At 39.1% G+C, this 22,634-nt stretch overlaps 1 protein-coding gene and 1 long non-coding RNA gene across 2 annotated transcripts; both read right to left on the minus strand.

Moving 5' to 3' along the window:
- Positions 1-10,631: 10,631 nt before the first annotated feature.
- LOC129149770 (uncharacterized) lies at positions 10,632-22,328 on the minus strand. The gene is made up of 3 exons (XR_008556576.1): positions 22,039-22,328; positions 18,470-18,542; positions 10,632-11,216 (listed from the first exon to the last, which is right to left on the minus strand). It is a non-coding gene; the product is annotated as an uncharacterized LOC129149770 (long non-coding RNA).
- On the minus strand, positions 18,621-22,045 carry ATXN7L3B (ataxin 7 like 3B). The gene has a single exon (XM_028136819.2). It carries the CDS (start codon positions 21,989-21,991, stop codon positions 21,698-21,700), a length of 294 nt encoding a protein of 97 aa, XP_027992620.1. The 5' UTR covers positions 21,992-22,045; the 3' UTR covers positions 18,621-21,697.
- Positions 22,329-22,634: the final 306 nt, after the last annotated feature.

Below are 22,634 nucleotides of genomic sequence, written 5' to 3' on the forward strand. Positions count from 1 at the left end.
TTTCAATGAAATTAGTTCTATTTCACAGGGCATTTTAAATCCTTAAACTATATTTCCAGATAAAACTCATCCTTTTTTCCTTTGAGACTTGGCTGTATAGTCCTGAGGACTCTAGAACGCTTACCCATTGGAATATTCTAAAAATAGTATGGAAAGAGGTCTGCAAAATGAAAAATGAGAAGTGAAGATGTGGGGACAGAGTGGTCCAGGTAGAGACATCAATAAGTAAGTATAAATGCCTTGAGATAGAAATGAGTCTGGAATGTGCTAGTCTCAGCAAGAAGGCCAGGTTAGCTCTATTTTAACAGAGATTCTTTCTGTGCTTACTGTGAGAGTGACTGCTATATAGGAAGGGATCAGTAAACTACCTGTTGAATGAAAACATTAATGAACTAGAGGCCTTGTGCATGAAATTCGTGCACAGGGGCATGGGAAGGGGGAGTGTCCCTCAGCCCGGCCTGGACCCTCTCCAATCTGGGACCCCTTGGGGGATGTCCAACTGCTGGTCATCCCTCTCTCAATCCGGGACTGCTGGCTCCTAACCACTCACCTGCCTGCCTGCCTGGTCATCCCTAACCCCTCTGCCTGCCTGCCTAATTGCTCCTAACCCCTCTGCCTGCCTGCCTGCCTGATCACCTTTAATTGCCTCTGCCTGCTGGCCTGATCACCCCTACCTTGCCCCCCTTCTGGCCTGATCGACCCTAACTTGCTCCCCTGCCAGCCTGATCAACTCTAATCGCCTCTGCCTCAGCCCCTCGTCCTAAGCTGCAGTCTGGCCTCCCTCTGTGTGAGGTGACCTGGCGGATCAGGGGAAGGCACTGCCCCCATTACTCTGCTACTGCTGCCACTACCAGCCTGAGCCTGGGCCCTTTGCAGCCACCTGCGGCTGCCTGAGCCTCAGCCCGGCCCTCACAGCGGCTTTGTCTGGAAGGAAATCTGGATGGCCGTCCAGAAGACATCCACTCTAATTAGCATATTACCCCGTTATTAGTATAGATGAAAACTGAAGATTATTTGAGCACTGAGCATTGACAAATGGGAATGAAATATTACAAAATGGCAATAGGAGAGGAAAAAGATAGCTTGAGCATTTAAAATGAGAAAATTTCTTTAATTCACAAATTTGTTCTTGATTAACCCTGCTTTGTGTTTATATTTTATTATACCCAATAGCCTCATGCTGTTTACTTGGCTTCAGAGACCTACATTTTTCCAAATAAACATATGCTCATTAAAAAGGGCATTTCTGCCTTTTCGTGAATGGGGAATAATGCCAATATTTGAGAACTTCATTTCATCAGGCTGTTCATCTATGTAAAGTTATTAGGGTCATTTATTTCTAAATATATTCTGGATTGAGAGTTAAGTCAAAATCAAATCATTGCCTAATTGGCTACAGATACATTTTAATAGCTTCAGTGTTCCTTATTACCAATCGTGCAGACATGCTTTTTGACTAACTCAAGTTTTATGTCAGATAATAACCCATCTTTGATATGAACTATAATTATATATACAGGGTGGGGCAACTGTAATTATATATACAGTTGATCATATGGAAAATATTAAAGTAATGTAATAATACAAGAATAAACTATATTTCACATACTCATGTCCGTAAACCTCCTTTTGCCCCACCCTATAATCGTGCCATGTAGGATATTATAACCAATTCATTGAAAATCTACAAATAAAATACATGACATCCACTTTGTGTCCTATTTTGATGCTTCTTCATTTCTTCCCGACTTTACTCATGTGCATGTGTTTCTTCATTGTATGGTGTGTGATCCATGTGGTATCCAAAATTCTGCTTCTGGGTCTGCTACTTCTATTAAAGCTGCCAGTTGTTTGCATAAAATGTGGTTTAAAAAGTTCAATTTTTATTCACTTTTATTTTTCAGTGCAATCCATAAACACTGCTGCTAATTCTATGAGAACTTGGCAGCATCAATCTGAGTTACAGGCACCAGTGTGCACTGAGAATCCCTCTCCCTTCAGATGTTCAGTGATCAATCTTAAACCACATCTCTTGCTTGCAATAAATAGTTGAATTAGTTTGCAGGGACTGACATATCAAAATAACATGGACTTGGTGTTGTAAAAAACAGTTTATTTTCTTACAGTCCTGGACACTGGAAGTCCAAGAATAAGGAGTCAGCAGGTTTGCTTTCTTCTGAGGCCTCTCTCATTGGTTTGCAGATGGCCACCTTTTCGCTCTGTCCTCACTTGGACATTGCTCTGTCTCATCTTCTAATCTTCTTTTAAGGACACCAGTCACATTGGATAAGGGCCCACCCTTATGCCCCCATTTTACCTTAACTCTTTAAAGGCTCTGTCTCCTAATATAATCAGATTCTGTGGGATTGGGCTTTAAAATATAATCAGATTCTGTGGGATTGGGCTTCAGCCCATAACAAAAGTATTTCTCATGACATATCCCCTAGAAGAGCCTTGATGGCCCTGACATACTACATATGCAGACAAATTCAGGGCACCTCAGACTCCAACTAGGGCCTCTGCTACAACTCTGATGGTTTGCAGGGTAAAGTGAGGATTAAAGTGAATAGATAGTTTTACTTCTACAGAGCATAGACATATGTTAAGTTTTAATGAAGCCATTATACACTGTGTTTGTGTACATATTTTTATCTTTAGGACCAACATAAAAAGTTGATTTTACAACCCCATCCTATCTAATAAAGAAGGAATATGCAAATTGACTCTCAGGCCATAACAAAAATGGCTGTGCCCACAGCGGAGGCAGGGATTCCATAACACAAGATGGCTGTGCCCACAACAGAAGCAGGGATCCTGAACACAAGATGGCTGTGCCCACAGCGTAGGCTGAGTTCCTGTAACGAGCCTTAACGAGCAAATGGTCGGACCTGAGGCTGCACCCCCCACCTGGTGGGGCTTGACAGGGGACCTCAAGCCATGCCCCCTGCCCCGGCGCCAGGCGGGGGGACATCAGGCCACGCCCCTGCCCAGCAGAGCTTGATGGGGGACCTCAGGTCTCACTCCCCACCCAGTAGAACTTGGTGGGGGAATTCAGGCCATGCCCCGTGCACCGGTGCCAGGCTAGGGGACCTCAGGCCATGCCCCCCACCCACAGGGCTTGACTGGGGACCTCAAGGCGTGCCCCCCACTCCGGCCCGGGCAGGGGGACCTGAAGCTGCACCCCCCACCACAGCACTGAGCTGAGGAACCTGAGGCTGTGCCCCCTGCCTGGTGGGGCTTGACAGGGAACCTCAGGCCGTGCCCCCTAGCCTGGGCCAGGGGACCTCATTGTGTGCCCCCTGGTCCGGGCCAGGGGACCTCAGGCAGCACCCCCTGCCCCGGTGCCAGGCCAGGCGACCTGAGGCCGTGTGCCCCACCCGGTGGGGCTTGATGGGGGTGGGGCCGGCCAGGTCTGGGTCTTGTGCGATTTGAAGGCGAACGTGGGTGGGCGGGGACTTGACTCTGGGTCTTGTGGTGCACCGCAGACTCTGACAGGGGAAAGATTTTCATATACACTTTACTAATTTTCTTTCATCTCTGACACTTCTATTATAGAGAAAGGGAAAATAGCAATATTAAAATATTTCCTCTAATTAATTCCCTTTTAATGTGCATGAATTTTGTGTACTGGGTCACTATTTATACACATAAAACATCAAGGCTCAGGAAAGTTATCTAATGTGTAAAATGGCAAGCACAGCACGGCCGGGCCCTCCCCCAGGCAGGTCCAGGCACTCCACGTGCCTGCCTCTGGAGTCCCCTAGTCCTCTCAGCCCCCCAGCCGCCCAGGGCCAGCCCAAGGTGCAGGCAAGCCTCAGATGGCTGATACCCAGCCACCCAGGGCCACCCGAAGCTCAGGTAACCAGGGCCGGCCAAGGTTTGCACTGCTGGCAGTGGCAGCAGCAGAAGTGTGATGGGGGTGTCACCTTCCCCTGATTGCTGGGTCACTTCCTGACCCTGAGCGCTCCCGTTCTGTGAGAGGGGCAGGCTGGGCTGAAAGACCCCCCTCCAGTGCATGAATTTTCATGCACCAGGCCTCTAGTCTATAATAAAAGCATAATATGCTAATTAGATCAGACGCCCTTCCAGACATCCTTCTGGACGACCTTCTGGATGAAGCCTGGGCTGCACAGGAACCAGGGTCCCAGATGTCAGAGGGAAGCTGGTGCCGGCAGCCCCCAAGTACCAGAGGGAAGCTGGTGCTGGCAGCCGGGGGGAAGGAAGGCCTACTCTTGCACAAATTTCGTGCATCAGGCCTCTAGTTTAGAATAAGCACAGAAGTTAAGAAATGGTAAAGGTGTGATTCTTGAATAAATTTTCTTTCCCATAAGCTATGCTCCTTCACAAGTCACATAGTAAAGATTATTTTATAATCATACTTCCACATTTATATATACTAAAAAAGATTTTAAGAGCAAAATGAATTGCCAACTACTCTTTGAAAGATGTTTTGTTAGACAATCTTACTAGAAAATCATTGCAATAGTTGGATACATGTCTAAATTACCAAATAAAGAAATAACACATTACAGACAAGTAACCTTTTTTTTCTTCTAGAAAATATGATTAATATATATCCTTTGAGTAAAATTAAAATTTAATGATATTCAATAGAGGGTATTTCATAAATGTTCCACTAGATCTTTCCTGGTGAAAATATTAGTGAACATTGGGTATGCAATTGCAATGTTCATGTGTATTGACTGGTTTGAGAAAAGCAAGAATAAACACACTGCTTTGGTACTACTATCTGCTCCTTATTCCTAATCTGGGACTTTAACTCAAGCCCAAAAGTTTACCTTGAAATAATCTAATACATTGACTTAGTCCTTCTGTGAGATTTCACTTGAATTCTTTTTTTTTTTTTTTTAGATCAAAGTCTCTTTCTGTTAAATGACACTCAGAAGTCATTTTACGTCATTTTACTGAACTGCTCCATAATTGGTTGACCTGTAGCAAAACCATAGAATTGAAAACAGAGAACAAAATGATTGGGGGTGAGTGGGTACATTTAAAATTATAGCTTAAGTGATCTATAATCTAGTTGTTATTTTCTTAATAAATGAATTGTCTTTGTGCTCAAATCTAAAAATGATGTTTGCAATGTGTGAACTCTTCTGAAAAGTAATTTTAAAAATTATATTCAAATATGACATTTATCAGACACATGAAGTTATCTACTGCTCTAAATAGACCTGAGATTGGCCACTATAATTTGATCACTAAAAGGAGTTCATCAAGGTTTAAATTTTATTCAGTTTCCATCATGGCAAAAACAGACATGCCAAAGTTTATAAAAACGTAGGGTGAATTCCATTTTAGCAAGCATAACAATAAAAATAAATGATAGGACATATGGGAAATGTAGAAATGTTTTAAAGCCAGGTTTTCTCTCTGTACCAGTAGTTAAATTTAATTGTAGTTTTCTAAGTCTTGTTAGATGCTTTTGTTGTGTCATGGTATGTTTTGTTATAAGCTTTTCTTTTACTTCATTAAGCTACCTAATCATAACTTTGTTTCTCTATGTAAAATTAAAATGTAAAATTTGTGCCTAAATCATCTTATAATAGTCTACCCTCATAATCTAGTATCTTAGCTTTTTAGAAGTTGTGATACTCTCATTAATGCTGCCCCCAAAAAGAAAGAATTAATTAATCAAGCTTTAATTGCCAAGGTACTTCCTAGGAAATGGAAGTTATGAGATGAATATTAACCTACCTCATTTGCATTTTGCAACCAAACAGAAAAACTTCCCATTTCACTGTTTGGATTCATAATGTACTAGGCATAAAAGGAAAAATAGTAGATTGCTATTCTTAAAAATAATTTTGAAATGTCTTGATTCTTAGAGATATTAAATTTGCTTAAAAGTGTGAGATCTTAAATTTCTTTAAAAAATAAAGTAGATTAAAAACAAAACAAAAAACAAATTCTTAAATTCTTCAGAGTAAAAATCTGGAATATACAAATATTTAGAAAAAAATATTTCATAATTGAAATAATGGTAAGATAATTTTTTTCTCCTTGCCAAGGTGAAAATGAATTCATTATTTTACTCTTGGAATTAATATAACAGAATATTCAATTCAATATACCTCTACTTTTATCATTTACTCTACTAATATTTATTCAACATCTATAATGGGCCAGACATTGTGCTGGGCAGTACACAGGACAATCATTATCAGTTCTCATGAAACTTAACCCTTTGCACTTGCTTGCTTTTTTCTCGATTCCTGCTACCGATGCTAACTGTGTCGAGTCACACTCGACATTCGAGTGCAAAAGGTTAAAATTCTAACAGGAAATTCTTAACTTTGTGAGGAGCTGTGTTGGGGTTAATGGTCCCTACCTTCAAGAAGTGTGCTTATTCTGCTCCTCTCCATTAGTTCTGAGGGAAGTGAGAGTGATGTGGTGGAGCATTGAGACTGGAGTGGTGGGTGAGGGGGTGGGAGGCAGGGAAATGATTCAAAAGTGCCCAAGTAAGTGCTCCAAAGGGGGGCTGTCACAGTCGGTAGTTGTTCACGTCCCATATATTACTGATAAGTTCTCCCAATGGATGTAAATAAAATGCAACAATCAAGTTCCCTAAATATCAGATGTTGGCTTGCTTTGATATTGTGATATCCTGTGCATCCATGGATATTGTGTTTCCATAGGGAACTCCAGGATTTGGTAGACAGGGCCTCTTGTGGATTACTTATATGACACCTACTCTTACTGAACTGTGCAACCCTGCTCCCTGAAGACCAAACAAGAGAACAAACAGTGTATACTACCTTGGAAATGCCACCCTTAACTTCATAATACCTTATATCTAGGTACTTAGGAGAGAAGTGAGGCTGAGTCTGTAAATGGGTGTGGTCAGCAGGAATCTAAAATGGCCTCTAAACCTTTGCTCCCCAGGTTTATACACCCTGTTTAACCCCTTGAAAGAGTGAGGGGGGAGCTGTGAACATAATGGGTTATGACTCCTATAATTAGGTTCCTTTGGGGTTTGAGTTCATAAAAAGGAAGATTACCCTGAGTGGGCCTGACCTAACCATGTAGGTACTTGAAAGAGAGTGAAGCATCAAAGGTGATTTTCTGTTGGCTCTAAGCTTCCATGTTGTGAGAGGAGGTGGTTATATGGCAAGAACTGGAGCGGGAGGGGGCCTATAGAAGCTGAGAGCAATTCCTCGTAAACAGCTAGCAAGAAATCAGAGACCTCAAGCATACAACCACAAGGAAATGAATCTGCCAATAGTCAATGAGCTTGAAAGAGGACCCAGAGCTCTGATGAGGTAAAGGCTCTGGCTGACACCTTGATTTCTGTCAGAACCTCAGCAGAAGACTCAGTTAATCTGTACCTGGATTCTTCACTCACAGAAACTGTGAAATAATTAATATTTGTTGTTTAAAGCTAGTAAGCTTGTGATGACTTGTTATGTGGCAATAGACACCAATTGATTCAATGGAGGGATCAATCAATGTGTGACCTTGAGTAAGTTCCTTAATTTCTGTATGCCTCAGTTTCCTCAGCTGTAAAGTGAAAGAGAGGTAGTTTCATTTTCATGACTGGGTAAAATTTATTCTTCCAAAAAACATGTACTAAACACTCAAAATAATATAAAAATTGATTGCAGAATAAGAAAAGCAGAATCATGCTCCTAGCATAATGTCACACAGAGATGTGTGATGTATATATTTTTTAATTCTAAACACTTAAAAATTGTCTTTTGTGTACCTGTTAGTGAGAGGAAATGCAGAACATACAGATAATTCAGCAGTGTAGAACGTTACTTTTTAATGCATGTGAACTAAATTTTAAATGATGATGATGACAGTTTTCACAAGACTTAATTTTCTATATTATATCTTAACAATTTGCTCACTACCAGTTAGTGATATGTACTCTGATGTTTATCATTGCTACAAAGAACTAACTAATTCCTAATTATAGGGCCCAGACTCTATCATAGTATCTGCAGCTGGATTATTCAGTTACATAAATTGGTATTTATAAAATATGATCATTGTTAAATGTTCTTTTTCTCCATCTGAACACAGAAGATTAGGATAAAATGGGACCAGAGAGAAAGAAAGCTTCTGGAATTGAAATGGGCCAGGTGGGTATCAGGACAGCTTCACATATACATAAAGGGATGTGGAATCTATATAAGATTGAACAATGGGCATTTATATCTAAATTATCTTCCTCCTCTTTCTGAGCTAAGGACAGAGTGACATTTTTCCATAAAAGATCCACTTGCCTATTTACATGATATATCATTACCTCTGAAGTAGCCATCACCACCCTGTATGCTGTTTTTTTTTTTGTTGTTTTTTTTTTATTGATTTTTTTTTTTTTTTATAGAGAGGAAGGGAGAGGGATAGAGAGCTAGAAACATCGATGAGAGAGATGATCAGCTGCCTCCTGCACACTCCCCACTGGGGATGTGCCCGCAACCAAGGTACATGCCCTTGACCGGAATCGAACCTGGGACCCTTGAGTCCACAGGCCGACGCTTTATCCACTGAGCCAAACCGGTTAGGGCTACCCTGTATGCTCAGTTAACCACAGCTCCAGGCATAAACCATTCCTGCCATTGCAGAAAATTGTATTGAATAGCACCGATCAATAACAGGTAACTTTTAAGGCCTAAAACATTGTCCCTATCCAAGAACATGACTAACTATAAACCAAATATAGCAAGTCACTCTGAATTACTCCTCCCCTCCCTCTGTTCAATGATGCTGCCTACTAATAACTGTGAGTTGCTAGGCATTACCTGCTATATTGCATTGTTTGAATATGACCTCAAAGTGGATGATTTGGTCCCAGATTGCAAACTGCCCATGGTTTTGCCACTGAATCACAGGTAAAGTTTGAAGTTTGGAAAATTTGCTTTCATTCACCAATTGAACTCCCAGAGCATATAATAATGATGTATTGTTTCATTGTTCCAGTTTATCCCCTGTCCATTTTTTTAATTTTATTTTTTTATTGATTTCAGGGAGGAAGGGAGAGGGAGAGAACTATCAATGATGAGAAAGAATCATTGATAAGCTGACTCCAGCATGCGCCCCCACTGGGGATGGAGGCTGCAACCAGGGCATGTGCCCTGACCAAGAATGGAGCCAAGACCTTCTGGTTCATAGGTCGACGCTCTACCACTGAGCCACACTGGCTGGGCCCTTGTTCATTCTTTATGCCAAATCACATTAAGCAAGGAAGATCCAACTTCAAATATCTTTATTCCTTCCATTGTCTCATATATTCCAAATTACTCCATCAGCTAATCCACTATGCATTTTTTACTATATGTCAAGGCAAATTATACATTTATTTCTAACTTCTGATTAGTTACATACTCTTGTCAATATGTTATATTACATGGAAATTTAACATTTCCTTTGAAGACTTTCTCTCAACCTCCATTACAGTTTGGTCTTCAAGCTCTAGTTTTTAAAAAAATTCTCTCAGGTTTTCTGTGAGTTATAACAGAAAGGCCTAAGGTAATGATATAATTTATTGTCTCAAACATAACACTTTTGAAAGGATAAGGAGATACTACCAGTAATACCTGAATAATGATAGTTGGTTTCAGACTCTCCCAGGAAAACCAGAATGTATGCTCACTCTAGTAATAATCCTCTGGGCCTTGTTAGGGCAGGTCTGATAAATATTTACATATATCCAGAAGATAAAGCAGCTTAATTATCTTTTTCCATAGAAACCTTATAAATGTCCCTAATATACCACTTTCTGAGCCTCTAGTGCTTCCTTGAGCCTATCTCATAGCTTTGCCAATAGTAAAAATTATAAGCTTTATAGACCAGTTAGCATTACTTTCACAGTGGCATTTTAGACTACATTTTAGATTATTCTTTCCCCTGTAAATACTGAACAACCTATAGTAAATAATAGATAAACTAAATGGAATCTTCACTCTTTTATATGTTCTTCACTAGTACAATATTGTTCTGATAGAGATTGTTTTATTACTCTATTGTTCTTGTGGTCTGCTGTCATTGCTTAGAAGAAAAGTTATAGCTAATGATAAGTTGATGATGAGGAAAATCAGATTTTAAATTTTATGAATAATCATTAGATCTGTTAGGAGTAAATCACTGACTGTGTATATAATGCTCTCAAATCAAAACTTGAGCTGAATGGAAGTGTAAAACACTTGATACTAAGAGACTGAGAAATAGTAACTGAGAGAAGTTCAGAATACTTTAATTGCTGCACTACAAATGCAACTGAGGAGTTCATTATAGGCCTTAATTCTGATGTGATAAGATGATAAATTATTTCATATTTTCCATCTCTTACTCCAGACTGCCATTTTTGTTCATGCTGCAAGTGTCCTTTTAAATGAACACTAAACTCCTGAGCAAAAGGATGGAACCTTTTCAACTGATCCAAAGATACTCAACAGAAGACTAGCGCCAAATGTTTAGGGGCAGAGGCATAATATATTTTGTATTCATTTGAGAGGTAAGAAGTCTCAGTGTCATAATTTAAGGAATAAGTGCTCTAAATCTTCTATCTTTGTAAAGGCATTACAATGTACCTGATGTCTTTACATTCTCACATTTTAAAATAAAATAATTTACATATACAGGAGCTCAGACAAAAAAAAAAAAGTCCAAATATCTTAGATGGTTTATTGGAGATTAAAAGAGAGAATGAATATGGAGTTGTTTTCTACTTTCTCTCCAGGGCAGTGGTTCTTAACATTTAGAATGCATAAAATTCACTGGGGCATATATTGAAAATGCAGCTTCCCAGACTTCACTTTTGCATAAGATGAAAGATGAGGTTCTTATGGGACATTTAGTTGGAGACACCTAAGTATGGTCTTAGATATGTACATCTGAAACAGAGAGAGCGTGGCTTAGAATGAGGCATTTCCAACCAACGAAGGGATGGAGGTCTAGGGCAAAGCCATGGAACAATTAACAAAACAGAAAATCACAGACTGATGTGAAAGAACCCATAATCTAATGTTGCCAATTCCTCTGCATTTAGATGAGAAAAGTGGTTTTGGGAATAAAATGACTTGGGTGGTTATTTTCCAACATTTTAGCTCATAGAATCATAGAATGCTACAGGTGGAATGGATCTAAGAAATTATTTCATTCAAGCTCATTATCAATGAAGAGACTTGCCTTATTGGGGTCACAGAGTTTACTGTATAATCAGGACTGAGATGAATGTTTTTTCCAACCTATTAAACAAAATCGAAGTCACTCGTTGGGTCACTGTTGAATTCTATACTAAATAGAAAGCAGAAATAACATGAGCACTCTTATTTATTTTTCTTTAGCTCCTCCCTCCCCAACTCCAAAATGTGCTTTATTAAACTAATTTAAGCTCATTTGGCATTTCCTACCCCCACATACACACTCTTACCAGCAGGCATGCATGCCAGTTGATAATCATAGGTAAAGACCATGTGGTTTTATAACCCTCTATAAACACCCTGTCTGTACATTAGGTTAATACCAAACTCGTCACTTATGCCACAAAACTATTCAGGATGGTACAGACAACTTTTCAGGTACTGTCATCTATTTATTTTTAAAATTAATTAACTTTTATTGAATTTATTGGGGTGACATTGATTAATAAAATTAGGCTTCAGGTGTTCAATTCTATATACAGCATCTGATGAACACTTTTAATTAAAAAAAAAAATTAGCTATAAGGCAAGTACTTAAGAGGCCAACACTGATCCACCTTTAAACTGTGAAAAGTGGCTGGTCTGTAGGAAGGCCTTGAAGTATAATTCATGTAACAGCAAGAGCAAAAGCAGATTAGCTAACCTTACTCTGACCGGGGGCTTGATTTAGAGTAGTAACTCCCCTGTGTGCACGGGCACATGTGCGTATTTTGGGAAACAGAAAGAGCTGGGAGATTAAGGAGAGTCCAGTGGGAGAAGAGTGAGCTTAGGGTATAAAAGCACATTAAATGTGGAGAGGTCCCCTTGTATGTAAAACACCACTTCTATCTTACAGATGTAATAACATCTCCCAGGTGTAAGATGTTATTATGTTAATGAGTTTGTTTCCTTAGAGCTCTGTGGAATTATATTCCTAATTACTATTTATCTATTTACCTGATAAAACCCAAGTACGAGGGTTATGCCAGTAATAAAGATCACCATCTAATGACTTTTCCTTTCAATAGCATCCAGAAATCTCCTGATAAGAGATGGAAGGGATATGTGGCTTTATATTAAGTGACATTTTTCTATCTATAGAGGAACAAAATGATAATTTCCCCAGAGCTTTAAACCTTCCATTTGAATGGTTCTAACACATCAGCTCCCTGAGAGGCCTTTCCCATCTCCATCCTCCTCTAACAACCCAACCCCCACTCTGACAAGTTTATCCTAGGTAACTAGATTCTCAGTTCACATATCACCTTCTCAGGAAAGCATTACTTTACTCCATTCACTACCCGTTACCCTCACATATTTAGTTTCATAACTGTGTGGTATTATTGCTATATCTATAAAATAAAAAAAAAGGAAGAGTTCTTAAAGAATGTTAACTTCCCAAATTTATTTATTAATAAGTTAGAGTGAAGATTAAGGACAAATATCTGAGTACAATGCCTATGAACTTTCCTTATACATTTGTGTTCTTCCTCATGCATTCGAGGTTTTTCATTAATGCAGGAAGTACCTTCTTCCTCCCTTAATTCTTGGCTAAACATTGTCTGTTTCATTTAGCCTATATTCTTTTTTCTCTGCTTTTGCTACCAAATGCTTTCCTTACTTTTGTACTGTCAGTTTTATAAGCTTTCCCAAAGAGCTATCTGGAGAACCACTATTTGTTTGTGTTTTAGGCTAAATCTCCCAAATTATCTATGGAAGGTCAATGTGTGATTTCTTGACTGCTAATTTTTTAAATTTGGAATACAATTTTTAAAAAAGATGCAGCATTAACATTTTAAGAAAAGAAACAGCCCGACTGGCATGCTCAGTGGTTGAGTGTCAATCTATGAACCTGGAGGTCATAGTTTGATTCCCCATCAGGGCACATGCCTGGGTTGTGGGCTCAATCCTCAGTGTGGGGTGTTCAGGAGGCAGCTGATCAATGATTCTCTCTCATCATTGATGTTTCTCTCTCTCTCCCTCTCCCTTCCTCTCTGAAATCAATAAAAATATATATTTTTTAAGAAGAAAAAAGAAAAGAGACAATAGCTATGCAGGTAGTGCTTGCTTTGACAGTTGTGCGGATTGTAAAAGTGACCCTGCAAACTGAAATGAGAACATCTTTCAAATTTCTCTGCCTTTTCACTTCCAGATGGAGTATTTTCCAAGTTTTAAACTGGGTCAAGTCCAGCCCCAAATCTCCATATCCTCAGATCAATCTATGAGGGACTTTAATTACATCTGTGAAATACCTTCATAGCAGTGTTTACAATACTGTTTGATTGAATAGCCAGGGGACAAGAATCTCGAGAGACTTATCTTTAGAATTCTGCCTTACTGGACAGTTTGCACTTTCAGTATTTTGAAGTATCTCTGACATATCCTTTAATGTCAAGTTTACTGGAACCTTCACCTCCTCTGACACATCTTTATCCTTTTTGTCACAACCAGATTCCTCCTTTGTGTTGATAATTTCACTTTCATTAAGTTCTCTGGCTGCATATCTTGGGACTCTAGAATGTTGGCAGTGTCACTATTCCCACAGTCAGCCATCTTCTAATCACATCCAATTGACTTTCAGTGTTATTACTTCTTTTTCTTTGCAATTATCTACTTAAAAAAAAAAAAAAAAAAAAAGAACCTGGGTTTACTAATAGAGGCAAGGAGGCAGCACAAATACACACACTGCTGTCTGAACAACTAAGCAAAATCATTAACCAATAGATTGTGCTTAATGCTGGTTTTCATTTTTCCATTTTAATTAAACTGGAAGTTTTAACTTTTAATTAAACCTGTACATTGAGTTTTTAATTTTATAGGCATATTGTTTTATTTTCAGTTCTATTACTTTCATTTTTATAACTCCATCATCATTCTCTCCTGTATCTTGTTCATTTAAAATTCCATTTATTAACTTAAAGATTTAATTTATAGATGTTATAATTTGCATCTAATAATTCTAGTTACAAGAAAAGAGTGCTAATTCTGTAGTCAGTAAAAATAATAATCTACAGAATTAGCACTCCTTTCTTATAAGTAGGATTATTAGAAACAGAATATAATAGGTGTGAGTGAAATCTTTAAAGCAATAGATGTTTCTTTTATTGCAAGCTTATATTTTCTGAAATGCCAATGGACCCAAATTCTGACAGACAGCTAATGAATAAAATATTATCTTGGACACATTATATAACTTTTAGGTAGAGGTTTGTCTTATTAGCAGGATAGAGTAACTATGTGAAAGCAAGGGAATGGGTACAAGTTCCCAAAAGGAATGATGATGATGGTATTGTTATTATTTCACATCTGGCCATGGCAGACTTTCTTTTCTGTTCTCTCTGCAGTCAGGAAGGTATTTGTCTTTCAGTCTCTCTCACTCTTTAATATTATTATTATTATTTAAATCTTTACTGTTGAAAGTATTACATAAGTCCTCCTTTTCCCCCCATTAACCTCTTCCGGCCCACTCCCGTCCGTCCCCCCTCCTCCAGGCCCTCACCACCCCATTGTCTGTGTCCACGGGTTGTGCATATACGCATACAAGTTCATTGGTTGATCTCTTCCCATCCACCCTCCCCTGCCTTCCCTCTGAGGTTCAATAGTCTGTTCATGTCTCTCTCTTTTTACTCTACCCAGTCTCTCACTAAGGATGTGAAGATTATTTCAGGTATCTTGTATTTATATATAGTGTAAGGGTGTCAATTTTTGATCCAGGCTTAATCTTCCACCCCCACATGGAAATTCTTGGTATCTGTATGCTTCACGGTGCAGTCCCGTTTTCTGTTTCCACTGCATCTCTGGTGCTCATTGTGTGAATTTAGAAGGAAGAGCTGGCTGTTTTCCTTATTTTCTTGGAAGGATAGCAAGACACTTAATAGTATCTTTGCTGCAATTTATTCAATATCCAGATGTTTTGTATCATCTTTTTCCAATCTCTAGAAGTAGAGGTCTAGTTGGTGTACAGAACTTTTTTATTACATTTGCACATATTCCTTAAAAAATATAGCATTGGTTTGCATATTGTTAAACTTCAAGTGAAAGGCAGCAAATTATGGTAATCTTTTACTAAATATTTTATTTGTGCAGTTCTAGTTATTTCCAATTCTGTATAGTAACTATATGTGTATTTTATATTGTTTTCAAATTTTTCTTATTACAAATAATGCTACAAGAAGTGGAAATATTAGGGGACTGGTTATACTTATCAACTTTAATATTTCCAAACTGCTTTTAAAATATTTTTATCAATTTACAGTCTACCAGCAATGTACATGTTTTAGTTGCTCCATATAATGGTCAGATTTGGTATCATGACCTTTTTAAATTTTAACCACACTGTTATATAAATTGGTATTTCATATGCTTTTTGTTTGCATTTCTCTGAACCTGTTAACTTTTCACATCTTTTTATGCCATTTGGATTTCTCCTATAAATGAGCTATTCTTTTACTTGGTCCATTTGTCAACTGTATACTTATTTTGTTAATAATCTTTTATCTATTATAAGAACTACAACACTTCTACTCACAAATATGTCATAGGGATTTGTTTTGTTTCTAGTATGACAAAGCACAAAAAGTTTGTTTTATTTTAGTCCACTGTATCAATCTTTTATTTTTGTTTGCTTCTATTTACTTAAGATATTTTCTCTTCCCTATAATTATAAACATATCCTACTTTCTTATATAGGTTTGGTGTCTTACTTTTCCACAATAAGTGTTATATGCACATGAAGATTTTTTTGTCTAGAGTACAGTTTTATTATTTATGGATAATCTATTTCAGAACAATATATTGGTTTATAATCCACTGACTATAATAATACCAATTTAATTATATAGAATTAGGTTTTTTCCAGCTAATTCTGAACTCTATTCTATTCCACTGTTCCTGCACCAAAACCATACTATGCATGATACATTTTTTTAAAAGATCTTTATTCTTGCACCTTGGTTTTTATATAAATCTTAAAATTAGCTTAAGTTCCATAAAAATGTCTACTAGAATTTGGATTTTTATTAAGATAACTCCAATTCATATACTTGTGTAATTTTGAGCTTTCAATCCATGAATATCCTATCATTCTCCATTTATTTGGGTTTTATCTAACATACTAGAAGAAAATTTTATAATTTTCTCCATCTATCTTACACCTCTGATTCATAGAATCACTATAATTTTTGTAGATTTACATTAGAAATATTTAAATTTTTTTATTATTCTGATTATGTATATTAATCTTATATCCAGCAACTTTACTGCAGTCTATCAGTCTGTTCAGATTCTAGAAAATTATCCAATTAAATATCTGAGAATATGAGAATTTTATTTCTTCCATTCCTGATTTTAAAGGGAATGCCTCCAGGTATTTATCATTAAGCACTGGAACTGTATATAGTACTCAATGTATGGGAGTTATTTAGCCCTACTTTCTATATTAATAACTATTTTTTAAATCAACAATTGACATTGAATTTTACAGAGTATTTTTCTGTATCTATCAAGATTTTCAGTTTTACCCTAATCATGATGTGACTTTCTGAGTCAAAATCTTACTTTCTTGGGATGAATTTGGCTTGTTGACAATGTTTTTGACATTTTAAAGGATCTGCTTTGATAGCATCTTCAAATTTTAAAAAAAATCTATCTTCCTAATACACGTAGGCTTGTTTTTTTCTGCTGTATTGTCTGTAAAATTCTAAGTGTCTAGTGTTTTTGTGCGTATATTTGGGTAGAGATTAGAGGAATTGGCTTTTAAGTTGTAGACGTATTAATTAAAAAATACAAATTCCTTCTGTCACTTTTGGTGAGTTATACTTTATATTTTCGATTTTTTCAATGTTTTCAAACTCACTGCCTTAAAGTTTTCAATCTACTTTAACCATAGCTTGTCTTTTTTAAAATTAGTCATTTCATTTACTAGATGAAATTTCCTATTGCTTCAACAAAGAGCACTGGATAGCACCAGCATTCTGCTTTTGCTTCTAGTGTTTCTCTATTTTTGTTTGTTGCTGGACATATTTTCTCATCTCTAAAATGAATTTAGTATTTTATTTACTTACCTAATGAGGCTCAAGCAATATATGATTGAAAATGTTTTAAAAATGAAAAAGAAAAATCCACAGATTTACAGGTTTATCTGCAATATCTTTTTAAATAAGTGTACCACTTGTAACAAATGTTTCCCTCCAAAGCATCATGAGCATCTTTTGTGACATGAATGAGAATCAGAGCTTGGGCCTCCCACAGCAGCGTAACACTTCCAGTCTGATGCTCTCTAAAATTATATGAGAAGCAGCAATTCACTAACCATGACAATTATTTTAAAGATCAGTGTGAACGAAGTTTTATAAATTATAAATGTTGGGTTTTAACACATTAATATGTCCTCATTTCATAAAACACTTTAAAAATTAAAGAAACTATTTAAAGTACCTCAGATAGGTCCTAATGGAAGGCAACATTACTAGCTTATTACTGTGTGCAAATAAAGCTCTTCCTGAACCCTTAACTTGAGCATAAGTAATTTTCTGTCTTTATCTTGTTAACATTAAGTAACCATTTATTAGATTCCTGATCTCATGCTACGTGTGCTATTGCTAAAATGCAGTAGTAGGGAATGAAACGTAGGAACTTAAAAGGTATATAATGTTGTTTTTCTTTTTAAGAAAAAAAAATTAGAAAACATGAAAAGGAATAATTTTAGAAGTCTTACCATGAATTTAGTAAGGCACTGAGGTCTTGCAAATATCTTATTTAAAAAAACTAACTAGGTTGGTATTAAATATATTAATTCCGATCTAAACATACAAAATAAGATCCAAAAGTATTTGCTGTGGCTGCATTTGAATGTTGTGACTCAAAATCATGTTATATGTCCAGAAGGCTCCCTATTTTGAGACAATTTTCCCTCTTAATTCCTATAATAATTTTTACTCATCTAACATTATTTCCAATTTTGGACTGTTTCTTTAATGAACTACAACATTTAGCAATCAAATGATTTTTATCAGTACTAAGAAGTAATTAATATGCACAACTTGTGGGGAAGTACTCCAACTCTGGATGAGGAAATGGAATAAAAAATTCAAACATGAAAAGTTGGGGTAAAATATAAAGTATTTGGAAAAAACTACCTTTATAAAGGTAAACTCATGTTTTCCTATGAATCACTTGCCTTTTTAGAGCAAGGACATTAGCTTGAAGCGGTGGAGAAAGGTATATATTTAAGATACCTTGAGTTCCATTTAAATTGAACGATCTTTCACATGGAACTTTTGGTGATAGGTTGGACTATATTTATTTTACCACATTCTTACCTCATATGAAAAAGGGCAGATTCTATATAGTTTGTTTCTTTCACTGGATGTTGCAGAAAGTAAATTTGCAGAACTAGATGGAAAACCAAAGTTAGACAGTGTTCTTCTATCTATACTGATAAAACTCCCAATCAGGAAAAAGTGATTAAGGTTCAACAGCAATTAAACATTTATTTTACTATCAATACCTGAAAAACATATAGTTGTAAAGGATTAACATACAAAGGCCAAATAAAGTCATTTTTAAAAATTTTATTATTACTATTTACCAATGGGGAGATGCAATTTATTTACACCAGCAGCCATAGGGGCAAGGGGAATACACAGCAATCTATATAGGATAAACTACTTTGCAAAAATAAGAATCTCCAAAACAAAGGACAGAGGTGAATTTCACTACACTTCCCCAATGATCCCAGCATGCGATAATGCCAGGTAATGGCCCCTGGGCATGCGGTGACAGGAAATAATGTATGGAAGAATAAGCCACAAACCACAGAAATTTTGTAAAGAACCCCTTCCCCCCATACACACACACACACACACACACACACACACACACACACACACACAGACACATAAAGAATTACAGGGTGATCAATACATTTAATTGAAGAGGAAAGGATAAGAATTTTGCTGTTAGAGGGAAGATAGGTAAGGAAAGGCGAGTTCCTAATCACTGTCAACTATATGGTAGGGAGCATTATCTCCACCAAAATGAATTAGTTTGTTCTAGCCCGCTTCATACCCATCCAGGGCAGGGGGCTACTGCCCCAATAGTGGGGAGCAAAAAACAAAACCAAGTGAGAGATAATATGAACTTCCCACTTCATCCTCTAACCAGGAGAAAAGGCCAGTAAGAAAATGGTAATGTCACAAGCCGAGCTCCCTCTCTGATGGAAGAGTGGACAATGGCATTACCTTCAGTGTTTCCCAGACATTATATGGAAGTAGGCCAGAGTCTCACTTAAACCCTCCTTTACTTCTGTATCTCCTTAGAAGAAGATGTCTATAAAGTCAAGGGCAGATTACCCAAAATTATTTTAGCTCTTGCCAAAGTCTGACTTTTTAAAAAGTAATCATAATTCTTAGATTAAAGACCAGTCTGTAACTAGGCCCCTACCCTGACCAGGACAACTCTAGGGGGAAAATGCAGTAATCCACAATCTTGAGGCCCTATTACTATTGTTTCCTAAATCTTCTAGAGCATGTATCCCAAATCAGTCCACACAGTCCAAATAATTCCTTCTAGAGTAAGAAAGGATGCATGCATAGCCAGGGTTAGAGAAAATGGATCAGGACCCACTCCATCCATGTGTTTGTCTCTAGCCTTTACTGTTCTGCTTATCCAAGTGGAAGTGGGAAGCTATAACTCCTCAAGAAATAAGACACAGCAGGAAGGCATATTAGCAAGGCAGTCCTAGAGGAGAAAGACTTGGGAATCACATTGCCTTTCATATACAAACAATTACTTTTTTCCCCACCCTAATCCCAACAGAGGGAGCCATAGATTCTTCTGAGTCTCCCACAAAAACAAGGGGAAAAACTTAAAAGAAGCCAAGGAAAATGAAACTGGTTAGGCTTCAGAAGCAGGAGCATCAAGGAATGAACTGAAACCGGTCATTGTAAAATCAAGGTGGCAGGCAGCACCTGGAATCATGAGCTGCACCAGATAGGCAGTGGAGCAGGGAAAAGGAGGAAGATGGGGCCAAGCCAGACAGATGAGGCTGGGCCCCTTACTGGGGCACAGAATGAGGTAAGAAAACATTTCAAATAAAGCAGCACCTGCTCACCTTGGGGCTCCCTCCCCTCTACACTTCATAACCCGCAATCAGGGAATAAAGTGGAGGGTAGTTTTGATATGCGGCTCACACTTTCCATCTTCCCCTAGCCCATTCCCTGAAGCCAAGGAATTTCTGGGGGCCCTTCCCTGACTTCCAACAACAAAAAACAGCTCCTGTATTCAAGGTCCAAAGAAGACCAACCGAAAAGGACTGCCCTTTGTGAGGGGCAGAGAAGGTGCTGACAGTCTAGAGGTACCACAGCAGAGCTCTGTAACTGCACACCCCCCATTCGACTGGATACTGCACAGGCAGATGGGAGAAAACCCAGTCCTGCTCCTTGGCTCCTAACACTAACCCATTCACATTATTGAGGGCTGCTGGAAGAGGTCCACTCTGGGCTCAGCTTTCAAAGCACAGCCTCCTGCACAGCCATGATGCTCCTCCATAGTTCAGGCCTGCCCCTAGGGTAGAAGGCAGGTAGTGACCTAGCATAGTGACCAAGTCAGACCCACGGACTGGGCTATGTAACCATAACTCAAGAGTAAGAAAATGACTGCCCCAGCAAACTGTTGTCCACAGAATAAGATATCCAGAGATGAATCTTGCTGTTTGAGATCGTGCACAGTTGCAGAGGCCCCTGCTACCTCCCCAAGGGACCATAACCAAATCCTCAACCTGCCTGGATAACCAAGCAGTCCATCTGCTAAGCCTATGCCACCACGTGGGATGCCGGAAAGAGGGCTCTCTTCAACAATAGGCCAGCCCTTGTCCCCAAGTCCGTTGAAGTCACTGTAAATGCTGGACCCTTGGGAAGTTGGTGACTTGACCTTTTCTTCTTATTGGAGCCAAGACCATAGAGTTTCCCCTACCAGATTCGGCTGGAAATTCTTCTCGGTTTTCCCAAATTGGAATGGTTAATATCCAGATCTCACACTGGACTTTCATTTTGTCTTGAAGAAGTCCAAAACAGAGGCTCAGAGATCAGAGGAGCAGTCCACTGAGGCCCAAAGATAAAGGCCTGGCCATCAGTTATGTCCAAAGTGTTAGTTATTGAAGAAGCCCTTGACATCGGGCAAACCGAAAGGATGAGGAACCAAAGGATCTTGTATGCTGGGCACACCGCGGCTCCCCTGCGCAAGGGGGGGGCAGTACAGGGATCTTGTGCACTTTCCGGTGTGTTTACAAATCAACCTTGCATTGCATGGTGCAAGGTGCACAGTTCCTCCTGCCCAGGGTTTCAAAACTGATCCCAGGTTAACACACTTAGAAAAGAATCCGAATTTTTAAATTCTCCACTTTGGGGTTTTAAAGGCTAGAATCTTCAATGGGAATTGGGAGTTTTGTCTGATGTTTTTCGCCCCTTACTTAGCTACCTAACTTCTCCAGACCACAGGACCGGTCTATGTTATTGTCCTGGTCACACGCAGGCTCTCTCATATTGCAGCTACTGGAATTCCGGAGGTGAGCGTTGCAGCTGCTGATCAGGCCCATTCCCAGACTCTCCAGGAAGGGAGCAGAGCGGGAGGCGGCACGCTCCTTTATCCTCCACGGGCTGAATGCCAAAATCCTTCACACTACCAGTGTCCGCGAACTCCAGGTAGAAGTAGCCACACTTGACTGCCCGGTGCACCTCAAAGCAGAAGCCCAAACAAGAATCCTCTATCAGGTCTACGTATATCTCCTGAGCGATGGCCTCTAGCTTGTTAGTATCCAGGTTAGCCAACGAAATCTCCTCCATTTTAATGTGTAAAGGACCGTGGAGAGGGCGCTCGGAGCGGTACTCACAGCAGCACGGGCGGCAGCAGCGCGTCGGGCTCCGCGGGCCGCGCCTAGGCCTACAGGCCTCTCAGGGCCGATCTTCAGGCGGCGAGGCGGGGGTGTCCGCGGCCGCAGGCAGGGAGCCAGCCGTCGGCGAACCAGCCGTCAGCGGCCACCGCCCCGGAACACCAAGTCCTTAGCGTCTCTGGACGTCCCCCGCGGTCTGGGGCTTTGAGCTCCAGCCGACCCCAGACTCACCGCCAAACAGTCCCCGCGCTACACCCAGCTGCCTGGGCCTCTTCCGCTCCTGGCTCCGTGTTTAGCCCCGCCTCCCCGCTTCCGCTCTAAGCGCGCCTGCGCACTGGCTCCGTGCAGACGCGCGGTGCGTCTGCGCAGCTGCCTTGGAGGAAGCCTTGGAGTTTAGGAAGAGGGTGGGACCGACTGAAATGTGTATGTTCTGTCTAATCGTAAACAGATTACAGGGATGCTGTTTTTGTTATTTAGTTGTGGATTTAAACAGTCGCTGTTAACTCAGCACCCATGCTTAATTGATTTCCTTATGAAAAAGGAAATAAAAATAATTAGGAGTATATTTGTGGTGTGATCCGAAATAGTTTTAGGAG

This window comes from Eptesicus fuscus, chromosome 7 (genome assembly GCF_027574615.1).
Source record: "Eptesicus fuscus isolate TK198812 chromosome 7, DD_ASM_mEF_20220401, whole genome shotgun sequence".
Lineage (NCBI taxonomy): Eukaryota > Metazoa > Chordata > Mammalia > Chiroptera > Vespertilionidae > Eptesicus > Eptesicus fuscus.

What these genes read in the sequence shown, in the direction of transcription:
- ATXN7L3B (XM_028136819.2), bottom strand. Translation starts at nt 21,991, where the DNA reads ATGGAGGAGATTTCGTTGGCTAACCTGGATACTAACAAGCTAGAGGCC.